This window comes from Ambystoma mexicanum, chromosome 2p (assembly GCF_040938575.1).
Source record: "Ambystoma mexicanum isolate Mex_15411 chromosome 2p, UKY_AmexF1_1, whole genome shotgun sequence".
Classification (NCBI taxonomy): domain Eukaryota; kingdom Metazoa; phylum Chordata; class Amphibia; order Caudata; family Ambystomatidae; genus Ambystoma; species Ambystoma mexicanum.
This window is the reverse complement of record NC_090923.1, coordinates 1179038557-1179052081: the sequence shown is the minus strand read 5'-3', so window position 1 is coordinate 1179052081 and position 13525 is coordinate 1179038557. Positions and strand designations below refer to the sequence as shown.

Below are 13525 nucleotides of genomic sequence, written 5' to 3'. Positions count from 1 at the left end.
GATGATTCCACTATGCACTTTAGCAGAGCTAGATCCAGTAAAAATAAAGGTTTAGAAATCGGAAAACCTCTCCATGAAGGTGAACCAACGAAGGGCATGGCTAGCTCAACACCAAAAAGTCAAGGCCACCTTGGGCCTGAATGTTCGAAGCAGTGGTTACAAAACGTGTGAAAGAACAGAACTCCTGTCTTATGTGAGGAGTGAAAACATTGAACACGTCAGAGGTTCATCATTTAATAGTATTTTAATTGCAGAAAGACTCAAAAACATGGTCTGCATTCGCGTGATTGGATAAAAATAGACACAGGGACAAGCTGTATCGAAACCGAGAAGACAGAGTTTGCCTATACTACCTCATATTCTCGAGTTCAGAGAATATTTTCAAGGCTAAGTTCAAAGCTTAATTGACTTGCAGACTGCAAGGGTGATGGTAGATGAACAGGTTAATTGGTGGGAAGCTATGGTTATGACCAGACCACTAGCACCTGGATGTTAGCCTGCATGTTGCTTGCGTCAATAGAATATTACAGAGGGGTACAAGGGTGCCATCCAATTGTAGAGGGCCACGAAACAGAGAGCCCTATAGTTTGTATAACCAATGGGACGTTGTGTATTTGATGACGTTCGTATGGACCTGCACTAAGGGAGGGCTTAGTTGCCCCACCTGATGTCAAAGACCCAATCACCTTCCTAATAAGTATGGAACGTATACCTAAATGTTCACTGTAAGCCTATCACCTTCCCAAGTAGGTTTTTGTAGTTTGCCACGTAGGTTGACGTCAGTGATGACGAGTTTTTATTATTAAAGTTGTTTTTTAGGACATACATTGAGTGTGATGATTGAGCAAATTTGTTGATGTTCGTTGTAACTCCCTGTTTTAGATAATTGATATTAAAACAGTTACACTTTGCCAACTTCCTGAGTTAGTTTGATTATTGATGTTTGAGTATATTCTGCATCTTATCTATCTCAAAGTATTGCTACCTCATCTTAAAGGGCTGGGTCGGACACTCCAGTTCACAATGGTGCTGGTAAGTTTACCGACACCCTTGTTTCCCGACCGCCACACTCGTAATGAGGCCTATTGTGTGACATATAATGAGCAGGGATTTACATGTAAAATACTGAGTATGTTTCAAGTTACACAGAAAGCACATAAACAGGGAATCCAAGCCTGGTCCGACATGCAGCAAATCCACATGGGGAAAGTGGACAAGTCTTAGCCCCTGTTTCAAGAACTTTAACTGCACATACTGGGTGTCCTGGGAGGTGCAGATTCAGGGGGAGTTGTAACGGAAAGCTGACCAAACCGAATAGGAGGAGTGAGATCTAAACCAGAGACAGGAAACAGGAAGTGTGGGTTACCTGGGGGAGGTCAGTGCAATTGGGGGAGGAGGACCAAGAGACCAGCAAAAGGAAGGAAGGCGCAGCAGATTTTTAAGGTGAGATATTGGTTTTGTGAGAAGAGGGGTACTGCTGTGTGAATGCGCATGACTGGGAAATTGATGCCTGCAGATTAGTTAGTGCAGAGTGTGTGTGACACGAAAGAAGAGTGTGTTGAAGTAGTGGGAGGAGGGGTGAAGAAGTGAGAGGAGAGTAGCAGTAGTTCTGAGAGCAGAGTCGCAGTAGTAGCAGGAGAGTGGTAGTAGTTGCGGAGGCAAGTATTAGGTTTATTGATCAGAGGAGCAGTAGTTGTATGAAGAGGAATAGTAGTAATGGCTTAAGAGCAGGAGCGGTAGAGCTAGGCCAGGAGAAAAGGGAGAAGTGATAACATCAAAGGGTGGATGCAGGAAGGCAGAGTGAAACATTAGATATACAGAAGGTTGGTAGAGAGGAGAGGAAGGAGATATTAGGTAGTGTGGAAGGGCAAGGTGAATGTGGGCGTGTGTGGAACTAGGAGAAATCTTACTGAGCAGTTGCGATTCATGATCCTGTTTCCGAATAGAACACTAACCTTCTGTTAGAATAGAGACAGCAAGAAATTCCCGGAAGATGTATAATAAGCCGACACTTAGGGAATCACCAGTACCCACATCTAGACATTAGGCAGAAGGAGTTACAAATTGCTTGAAACAACATGAAAGGATGCATGGGCTTGAGAGGAATGCCAAGGGTAAAGAGGGAGAGAGGGATGGATCTAGGGCCTACAAGAAAAAATAGAAACCCTTGGATTATTTCTGGTGTCTCCAAGTTTTATCTGTGAATTATTCAGGCCGTTTTTGGCAGTTGGTGTTAGAAGTGAGATACGACAGACCTTGACAGAGAGGCCAACCCGTGCTAAGGAGAATACTGGTACACCTTCGGCCCCGGCAAACTCGGGGATCCCTACCAGAACCGACCTCTGAGACCGATAGATTTTGAAAATTTGACTTGGGTTGACATCCATAATCTTACATCCGACCCTGGTGGGAACTAAGGATCAAGTCCAGGAAGTCCCAGTGAGAGCCAAGTTAGTCCACAGCATCATAAGGGGAAATGAGACGTCCCATAACAATCCATCAGACTGAATACGAGAGACCGAGGCGAGAACCAACCAGTGGGAGAAGGCACAAGCCAGTGGAAGCAGTATAAAAACGTACCTTGGAGACTACTCCTTCAGACAGTGAAGAGACCCCGTGAATTCTGGGGAGGAAAAATACTTACTATTTTCCCTTTTGCTGGTGGTCGACAACTCACACTTCATTGTTCCCTAGCAGTCAAAAATAGAAGATCTGTTATGGATCCTAGTTAAAGGACAGCTTTACATTAGCCGTCAACACCAAGAAATGTTGGCCACCTTCCGTGGAGTGACGGCAGAGGTGGGAGCAAACAGCAGTACTCCCAAAGATCCTACAAAAACCTGGAACTGGGGAGGACACTTCTGCCTTTTTTTGTCAATTTTGAGAGAGTGGACAAAACGGCTGGCTTGCACCATGATCAGTGGCCCAGATGCATCACCCTGCTCCTGATGGGGGAAGGACAACAAGTGTTTCAGGCCCTTAACCCAGACAGAAGATCCCCTTATGATAAATTAAAGTGAGTGATATTGGAATGGTTGGGGCCAGACCGGGAGAATTATCGCCTTAGATTGAGACATCTCCGGCTGTGCCAGGGGGAAACACTGAGGCAAATGTCTTACCAAGCTTCAGACCTCCTGATCAAGTGGCTGGTCCATGTTTGAAGAAGTAAAAGAGATGCTGTTACTGAAGCAGTTTCCCTATTTGCTACCCCCATACTTGCAGAAATTAATTTGGCAAACGCATGAGCCAACTCTTGGAGAGGCTATGCAAACCACTAACGCTGAGCAAAGGGCTATGTGAGGCAGGGAGTCTGGGAAGTCTCAAAAAGAGTCGTTGACCCATGGCTGGCCAGGTGAGGAAGATACTTACAGGACTTTCCCGGTGAAAGCAGCTAAATTATGGAACTCCCTACCCCACAAATTAAGATCTGACCTTCCCTACCAAAACTTTAGGACCAACACTATCCTGTGGTTGAAAGCGAATGCTCAGTAAATGTAGTGCTAACTGAAATGACTGCCCATCAAACTTGTATATTCTGCTATTGTAAATTTGCGGTACTATGACCAATTGCTATTGTAAATTTGTTGTATTATGATTCCTCTATGTATACCCTGCATACCCAAATATCTGTATGTAAATTCAAAGTTGTGTAAATAAGCTTTGCATATTCTTGTATTGGCTGCGCACTGTTACCCCAGGGTATGTTTGCGCATTATAAATAATAAACAAACAAACAAACAAGCAAACAGACAAATCCATAAATAAACCAGACACAATCAGCTACTGTCCAGTGACTCCACAGGCTCTGTAATGAGGTGCAGTGACACAAGTGTTCGCCAGCTGTGGTGCTTGTTGCATGCCCATACATATATTGAACCTGTAGCCACTGTGACCCTGCAATTGAGGGAATGGTTGAGTGTGTCAGAAACCCAGGGAGAACCGTTCTTCCAATTTTACAGGTATACCAGGGCACAGAACCTACTGTTTTTATGTACTTTATAAATATCCTGTTCCAGATAACCCACTGGGCATACTGCATCCAATTTTGGAGCCTACATCTGGAGCATTGTGCCCAGTTCTGGAAGTCTAAAGTGGAATATTGTGTCCATTTCTCAAGCATAAAGCCTAGAGACAGACAGCAGATGACAGACCGCAATGCTGCTTATTGTAAACAAGTTATAGGAGGATTTAAGAAACAAGGTGTGTGTACACCAGAGAAAAGGCGTAAGTGTGGACGACAAGACTATTGAAATGTATAAAGAGCATAACCCATGAAAAATGTTTGCATTGCTCTGCAGAAAAAGATTCCGGAGCTACACACCTCTTCATGAGGCGGGTGTGGCGGGTTGACTCAGAAGTAGGGGATCATAATATAAGATTGGAAGGGGAGGCTCAAGAGTAAGTGCCCACAGTATGGCAGGAAGGGGGTTTATGACTAGAACTAGAGGAAACACACAGGAATAAGTCAAGCAGATATTTCAGCCAAGGATTACATACAACTGCCCCAATGATGAGTATTGCATGCAAGGTCACCCCCCTGAATTTGGAATGCTTGGGACAGACACAGGAGAGTAAATCTACTTTGGCATCAAGGGTAAATTCAGAGGCAAACAGAGTTTGGCGACGTTACAGCATGTAGGTCGGGAAATAAAGTAGAAGTTCAGGTTTAGGAAGGGAGATTAATCTGGCATCATAATCTACATTTTAATGCTAATACTGTGAGTCACAGAGCCCATATTCAGCCATCCCCACCAATATGTATCCACCTACCTGCCAAGTATAGTGTCTTGAGCCCAGGGTCCCTCAGCTCCGGAAGGCGCTTCATCTTGGTGTTGGCGCATGCGATGGTGGACTCAGCCAGAAGACAGTTGCTGGGTAGTGATGGCATGTATTTCTCTATCGCTGGCATGGGTGCATTGCTCCCATGGGACAGCGGACCACTAGAAGAGTCCTGACCTGCCCCTTCAGATACATTTTTGTTTTTCTCTGCCTCCAACCCAAGATGGCTGTCTTTCTCACTGCCAACAAAGTCAAGAGTATTTTTTCTTTGCGGCTTCTCTTTGGAATGTCTATCAGAGACCGGCCTCTTCCCCCCCAAATCTTTCTTCTCGTCTCTCTGTGGGCCTTCGGTTGGAGCTAAGGAGACAAAAGGAAATGGGACATAAGTGTCATCCGCTGACACAAAGCAAGCCAGCCTTATGCGGACTATGGAGATTGAACGGACTAGGCGTCAAATCTGCCAATTTCAATATCAGCCAGGCCACTTCAGTTCAAATCTGTGATCTTGCTCTATGGCCAACAATGCATCAATTCTGTATTCTAATCAGTTTGGTATCCTCAGTCATGCACTCTGATCCCCATTGACAATGAAAACATGTTAATTAATTTCAAGGTACTTCCACTCAATGTCGCCCAGGAACCAAAGACACTGTACTCTTCAAACCCAATGCGATTAGGCCTATCCGTCGGCAGGAGGCACACTGCCAATGGCAATATCCTTTTACAATCAATTCTTAACAAAACGTTTGATAAATGTCTCTAAATTATTTTTTATCAATCATTTTTCACATGTACAACCTGAGCTGTTAACATCGTCTTAATTAATAATTTTTAATTTGTTTAATTTCCACTATTCCCCTTGCGCTCTCTCCTTGGCCATGTTTCCCTTTTCCCAAAGACCACAGTCTAGCTGCCACCCTGTGCGAGATCACAATTTGCCTTTCCAAGGACAAGGCTTGCCACTTTACAACCACAAGGTGGTAATGTCTGCAGTATACAAGACACATGACATGACACAACATAACATAACATAGATATATACTCATCCTAATATGTTTTAATCACTCATCCTCTGGATTTTTTTTGTTCAGTTTAGTTTAGTTTTGTTTTGCATTTCTAGAGGGCAGTGGTCACCCATAGGCTGCTCAAGGATGATTTGAATTTGCCAGATATGTACCGCTCATGAAGGGACAGCCACTGTCAACCACATGATCAACATTCTTCTTTGAGACCTCCATCGGTCAGGAACCCAAGCAACTGAGATAACAAAATAGGCTCTCTTCAGTATCCTAGACACCCTTAATAGCACTGAGCTCAAGACAGGACACGCTCACAACAGAGGCAACCCCTTTGACCTAGTATTGACCTCACCTCTAGAACTCTAGAGCCATCCCAACTATTTAACTTGACTGGACTGATCACACAGACACACCTATGTAGCTCTACTGCAAAGAGCACGCTCACCAGTGCCAAACCAGCAAAGGCGCAACGCCACTCCTCCAAAAATGCCCCCAGTGATGCTTTGGAAGAAGACTTTATCAACATGGCATCCACATCCATTGCAGGTTTCCAACGTCAACATTCTATTACACAAGCTCAACCACACAGAGACCAACAACACAAACATCCATTCAACACACAAACTCCAATCAAGAACACAAAACTGTACACAGAGAAATGTACACAACACCTCATGACAACAAATGCACTATCAGCAAATAATCAAAGCTCTGTCGGAAATCCCACTAACAAGAAGATTGTGCAACCCTTAGCTCTAACTGCTACACCCTCATCACCAGAACCAAAGCTCAACACCACACCATAAACATAAAATACGATTCCAACAAGAACAGAACCCAAGCTCTATGCCAGTCGCCACAGTACCTCAATAGAGAAATGCTATTCAACCAATAAGGCCACACTGGCATCACCCAACCTAGAAGTTATGTTATGGAATGTTACTGGGATTTTTACTGTTTATACTGTACACCGCTAATTGTACATGGTCTCCAGGTGCTAATGTGGATCTGAAAGGGAAAGTAGAGGGGTGGTTTGGGGAGGAGAGAAAAAAGACAGGGAGTTGTGCTTAACTGTTGGCGCGTGTAGAACCAGGAGCAACTGGTGTCTGTGTTTTTAGGTGGATACAGACTTGTACACACGGGTGTTATGTTCCCAGATGGGAACGTTTGAGCGGTCAGCTGCTTTGGCCGTTAAGTGAAGTTTGCATGTTGATTCAAGAGACATAGAGTTGTGAGTGTTTTGGTAGGGGAGAGGATTGTGCCCATCTGTTCATGTTGGTGTGATTGGTGAGTTTGGGATGAGACAGAGTGGTTGAGCATGAGGTTGTTAGTGGGTTCATTTATGTCTGGTGGTTGCCATGTTTATTCTAATGTGTTAGGGTCTTTCTCACTGGTCAAGGGTATGGAGAAGTTGAATAGTGAAGGTTTTGTGTGGTGTCATGGGAGTATTGGGTGAAGGGTTTGTTCTGCTGTGCCTGCACTGCATGCTAGTCCAAGGTGTTTTAATGTAGGTGCCATTTGAGTTTTCCATCAGGCTTGTTCCTTCTTATCTGATTGTTTTTTGTTATCAACCTGATTACATCTTTGATTACTTGCCAGGTGTCATGTTGTCCATTAATGACACCCGATGACTTGTGCCTCTATGGGATGGTAGCCTAGATTGATTGGAGTTGCCCCTCAAGCGTTCAGAGTTTTGTGTAGGTTTTTCTTTGTTTAGTGTTATATTCCTTGTGTTCTTATGGGTGGTTTGTTTTATTGTTGGGCAGGTGTCAGGTCAACTGATGATGGTGCCCTCTACCCTGGTGCTGCAACAAGCCAGGTTTCTCGCATTTGGAAGTTAGGTGGTCTTGTGTTATCTGGATTGCTTTAGGAATGGAGTAACATCATTTATCTGTGAGGGTGGGTAAATCTACACCTCCATATTTGTTCTTCTCATAGTGCTTAGTTTTGATTACCATGTCACTGATAAATCTGAGGTTCCTTTCTGGTAGGTAGTGGATGATTTTGGATTGAAGGAATTCCGCTCTGCGTGCGATGCTAAGTGCTTTACAGTGGATCCCCAGCAGCCTATGGTGGCTTCTCCAGACATTCCGGATATCCTGCTCAAATATCCTACCAAATCAGCTCCCAAGATGGTCAGAATTCAACACCATAGCCTTGGAAGAGCACACAAATGTCCTTATGTCATTCAAGGCGCACTTCTACTAGGATACCATCATCCCACTCTACATTCTGACGAACGTCACTGGAAGTGCACTCACTCCACTGCCAGACTTCACCAGCACATCACATACTCAAGATGTCTTTTCTGATACACTGAAGACTGTCTGTGTCTTCCTCCTGCTAAAGAAGCCCACAGCAACTCGTCACGACCTAGCAAACTACTGATGGATCACCCATCTACCCTTCATTGGAAAGACCATTGAAAGAGTGCCACCCTCCAAATGCATGAAAAGATCATCCAATAGAATCTCTGGTCTGAACTCTGACACATATCCAGCAGTACGAGCCCCATGGTCTAGCTCATCAATGACGCACTCCTCAACATGAATAACGGTGATCCTAAACATTTGGTCCTTCTCTGTTCCTCCATTGCCATTCCACAAGGTCAGCCACAAACTACTACTTAACACCCTCTCCACCTGCATGGTATTCAATGACTCAGCCCTCCACTGGTTGGACTGTTACCGCAGTAAATGCTACCAGCTCCCCCGGGTGGGAACCTGCAGATTCCAAAGACGTGCAGAGACCTATGGAGTGCCCCAAGAATACATCCTCACACCAGTCTTCCTCAACCTTTGCATGCAGCCACAGGGGTCACTCCTTCCTAACCTCAAGATCAAAATCCATCAGTCTGCTGATGATACACAGTTCCACCTGAAAGTTAACTGCATCAACAACATTCACCAGCTGAAACACTGCCTCACCATCATTCAAGCATGGATATCAAGTGCCCGGCTAAAACTCAACCCAACTAAAACAGAGCGCATCCTTCACAGAGGCACGACCAAATATCCCAAAGTCAAGAACTGGTTGAAAAAGGTAGAACTTGACGATTTCTTAAGCAATTTGCCCTAGTGACAAGTCCCTCAGCTTCATTGACCACTCCTTCAAATCTCACATTGCAAAGAAGATGCAGACTGCCTGCCTGGTACCAGCTGTCATTCAGCAAAATCAAGCCATTCATCACCACCAGGGTGGACTGGCCTATAGGGAACTCTGGGGATATCCCGGTAGCCTCTGCACCCTGAAGTTCATTTGTGTGGTAAACTATTTTATTTCCGAATTTTGTCATAGGAAAAGGGCTGGGCTTGCTGAAAATATGCAATATGGGGCCCCTTTGAAAACTATTTCCAGGGCCCTTTCTGGTTCCTAGTCCACCCCTGATCACCACCCTGTATTCCAGGCTTGTCATCCAAGCCTTGGTGGTGTTCCACATGGATGGTGTTAAAACCTCCTTGCAGGTGTCCCTGCAGCAACGCTAGCCCCGATGCAGGTTATATAGCATACTGAAGCCTGCATTATCACAGAACTGAAGAAATCACATCACACCACATCTGCAATCAATGAAATTCACTGGTTACTTCTGACCTTCTTCAGCTTCTAGACACTCTGCATCACATTGCCAATACTGATGTCCAAGACACCATTATACCTAGCAGAAAAACTCAACATCTCAGAAGGACAATGCACCATACATCCAGGAATCCAAAAAGTACAAGAAGGAGAATATGAGAAGTGGGGAAACGGGGGGAACGTGAAGTGTTTCCCCCCGGGGTTGCTTTGGGCGCTGCACAGGCCAGCGAGCTGGCCTATGCATAGTGCGCCGCCGGGGGTATTTAAGGGGTCATGGAAGGTTCGAGAGCAGGTGACGGTTGAGGACGAGCGTTTGTCCAGGTCGCCTGCTCTCGAGCATTCCCTGCGTTGGGCCTGTTCTTAGAACGATAGTTGGAAGTAGGGCTTAGCGAGTACAGAATTGAGGTTTCGGTGGGCGGGCAGTTAGGGAGTGCATGCATTGTGGTTCACATCGCTATATTAATGGTCTATAGTAGGGGGTACTGTAGATAAAGTACCCCCACATACCTTGGAATCCAGTTTCAGCCGGGGAGCTGTGCTTCGCTCTGCGCGTGGGTGGCCATCTGGCGCTGCAGGGTTTATCTGGCAGCACGGTCATCACTGGAGCCGCGCACTCATCAAGGTGTGGGGAGGCCATTAAAGTACTGGTGGTCGGCGCCCCAGCGGGCGGGGGTGTGTTGTGGCTGCACCAGGAGAGCAGTTGCCTCACACGCTCCTTCCAGCATTTGGGAGGGGGTTTCAGTGAGAGGAAGGTCGGGGTTCGTGCTGGGAAGCCCCAGTTATAGTGTCCGCTTCCAGGAGCGTTAAGCTGTGCAGTGTCCTCAATGGCCACCAGAGGGCAGGGCAGAGCCCTTAAAGGGGCCACATGCTTTTTTCCTTCTCCCCTGTCAGTAAACAGCAGATCCCTTTGGGGACTCACGGTCAAAAGGGGTGGGCCTTTGGCAACAGGGTAGCACAATAGTGTGCAATGCCTCAGGCACATTAGGGTGCCAGTATAAAAAAAATTAAAAATAATAATAATTATTTGTCTACAGGAGGAATTTTCAATTTCAGGATTTAGTGGGGTGTATTGGCGGAAAGTATTTGGGGTGTCAACGGGACCCTAGTATCCCCCCCACTCACATCAGGGCAGTTCCCATGGGTTGGGATTTGGCTCGGGGGCTAGATATTGAGGGTTTAGTACCGGGGCAATTTTTGCGCCCAGACAGAGTATTACTTGTGCGCCATGGTGGGGCAGGGGTCTAAAATGAAGGGGCTGGTGGATGCCAAGGCGCTGAGAGAAGACTTGGAAATTAGCAGGGCAACCAAAGCTCAGCTTGAGGGGGCGGTGGGGGAAGTTACGGAGGAGAAGAACGGTGGGGGAGGCCACAGCGGAGAGCTGTGGCGGATGGGGCTCTTGCTGCAGTGGTAGTTTGCAGCCCTGCCGCCGGGAGAGGGGAGGGGTGGGATAATGGGGTAAGGAGAAGTAGGAGAGAGATCCCCAGGAGATCGGAAAAGGGGGCAGGAGGGATGGGAGAGGGGTCAGGGAGGGGTGTGGGGTACAAAGATCCGGTGGAGGACGCGGGTGGTAGGAGATTGCGTAAGGTTGAAGGGCAGATGGAGGAGGGGATAAGGGTCGGGGAGCAGAGAGGGGCAGCAGTGCGTAGGGGAAAGGGAGGAAAATACCTGCAGAAGAGTGCGAGAGAGAGGAGGAGAGAGCGATCCCCTTCGAGTGGTGAGGAAAGGGAAAGGTGCTGAACAGCCTCCCCGGCTAGGAGAATTTCGGGTGGAGGGAGACGGTACGACCCAGCTGCTCTGGAGGGAGAGACGGGAGAGGGTTTAAAAACGGCCCCTCAGCAAGGCTCACGAGGAAAGACTAGAGGGCGAAGCACGTCCCCAACACAGAGGAACAAAGGGTGGAGGAGGGGACCCCACGCCCAAGAGTAGAGGACCAGGAAGGGTTTTCTATGGCCCTGCTGAGAAGACGTTGACGGAGTGGCGGGGTGGACGCCCCGGGCTCACACGAGGAGGAGCTGCCTGGCCCAAGCATGTGTTCACAACAGCCATGGTATTACACTGGGATGACGAAGGGAAGGAGGGGCAAGTGGGACAGTGGGAGGATGAGGGGTACTGTGGTGTAAGGAGGAGGGAAAGGGTGAGAAGGGGTATAAGGTGGGAAAGAGAAAGCCAAGAGTGCGGGGGCTGGAGTACAGGGGTGAGGGGGAAGACTGGTTGGGTGAGACTGTTGACATGTTTTGTCCCCGCAGCAGGAGCCTAGTGAGGAAGGAGATGAGGAGCGTTGGAGTGGAGGCCAGGCTGAGGCTGGGCGATGGCAGGGCAGAAAACGGTGAGCGGGAAGAGGAGTGGTCAGCAGCTTGGAGCAGGGGTGACACGAGGTGGGGGACAGGATGGGGAGGAATTGTGGCCCAGGTGACAAGGGATGAAAAGGGTTCATGGGCTGCGGGGACCGTGGAGATGGAGAGGAGGGTATCCTTGGTGGAGATGCAAACAGACACAGTGGACGAGCCTGTGACACCCGAGGTAGTGCAGGTCCCCGGAGGAGAGGGCGGAGGAAGGTACCAAGAAGGATAAAAGGTTGCCATACATGGGCATTATGAAGCCATTGGGCGCATATTTGATGGGGGCAACAAAGGACAAGATATGGGCAGGAGAATTTGTGGACGTTTGTAAGCTCCTGTATAGGGAAGCAAGGGCTAGGGAGGGGTCTAAGGAGGAGGAGAAGGAGTTGGCCTTGCGTCCAAAGGTGCCAGTGACGATTGAGAATTGGACATCGGCTTTCATTATTTATGCAAGTGTTTACTGTGAAAAATTCCCAGAGAGGTGTGCAGCACTGTTGAAATATATAGATGTTATACGGAAGGCATTTACAAGTTTTGGGGGTTTCGCGTGGGTACGTTATGATGAGGAATTTAGGGCAAGGATGGCAGAGGACAGCCAGGCAGTATGGGGTGAGATCGACATGGATCTCTGGCTGAAGTGGATGGCTCCAACGAGGCCAGCTCCAACATTACACACAGCGAGTGGTTTGACCGTGCCTTACCGGCACTTTCTTGCTCACCCTGCCCCAGATGGGGTGGGGGGAGGAGGCAGAGGTCAGCCCTCAGGAACAACAAGGAAGGCTGCACAAGGACAGTATGTAGTTTCAGACACGAGTGCAGCAGGTGTGCAGGGCAGCACCCGATCACGCAGTGTTTCCAGCAGTGGTACAGGGGGAGAGGGTGAGGAGCAGGTCGAGGGGTTGGGGGGAAAGGCTTTTACTCCAGTTAAGGTGGAGGTTCTGGAGAAATGGCTCAATTTCTACCCGGACAGAGAGGGGCGAAGATTTTGGGAAAGGGTTTTGATGACGGTTTCAGGTTGGGTTATCAGGGTCCAAGGGTGCAGCGTTGGACAGAAAATCTGAAGTCGGCCAGGGAAAATGTTGAAGTGGTAAGGGAAAAGCTGCAAAAGGAGATGGCAGCGGGGAGAGTGGTAGGGCCATTTACGGATTTGCCAGGGGATTTGGTAGTGTCCCCATTGAGGGTCGTGCCCAAGATGGTGCCCAGGCAATTTAGGTTAATACACCATTTATCGTGGCCAGAGGGCATGTCGGTAAACAATTGTATTGCCCCGGAGGAGTGTGAGGTCTCGCATGCAAGTGTGGATCAAGCGGTGGGACTGGTGAGGAAGGCTGGGTGCGGGGCCTTCATGGCCAAGTGCGACATTAAGGCAGCATTCAGGTTGCTACTGGTGCACCCAGAGGATTTTTGGCTGCTGGGAATGCAATTTGAGGACCACATGTACATAGACAAGGCCTTGTCTACGGGTTGCGCAATTTCTTGGACCGTGTTTGAGCATTTCAGTTCGTTTTTGCAGTGGGTTTTTTCCTATAGCTCGGGTTCGGAAGGAGTTTTACATTACTTGGATGATTTTCTGTTCATTAGTGGGATGGGAAAAGAAAGGGAGTGCAGGGAGATGCTAGGGATGTTTCAGGCTCTGATGCGGTAGTTGTGGTTGCCATTGGCAGAGGACAAAACGGAGGGTCCGGCAGTGGTGTTGACCTGTTTAGGGATCGAATTGGACTCAGTGGCCATGACCTCACACTTGCCGCACGACAAGGTGAGCAGGCTGGTAGTATTGCTGGAAAAGGCGGTAGGTGCCCGGAAAATGACATT

At 47.7% G+C, this 13525-nt stretch overlaps 1 protein-coding gene across 3 annotated transcripts in view; it reads right to left on the bottom strand.

Moving 5' to 3' along the window:
- LOC138567295 (extracellular matrix protein 2-like) overlaps positions 1–13525 on the bottom strand; it is a 510028-nt gene that overhangs the window by 432330 nt on the left and 64173 nt on the right. For 2 of the 3 annotated variants that reach the window (XM_069645351.1, XM_069645350.1), the window contains exon 4: positions 4771–5136. The exons of the other annotated variant lie outside the window; for it this stretch is intronic. In XM_069645351.1, the coding sequence (XP_069501452.1) occupies positions 4771–5136 (366 nt within the window). The remainder of the gene's footprint in view (positions 1–4770; positions 5137–13525) is intronic. 3 annotated transcript variants of the gene reach the window in all.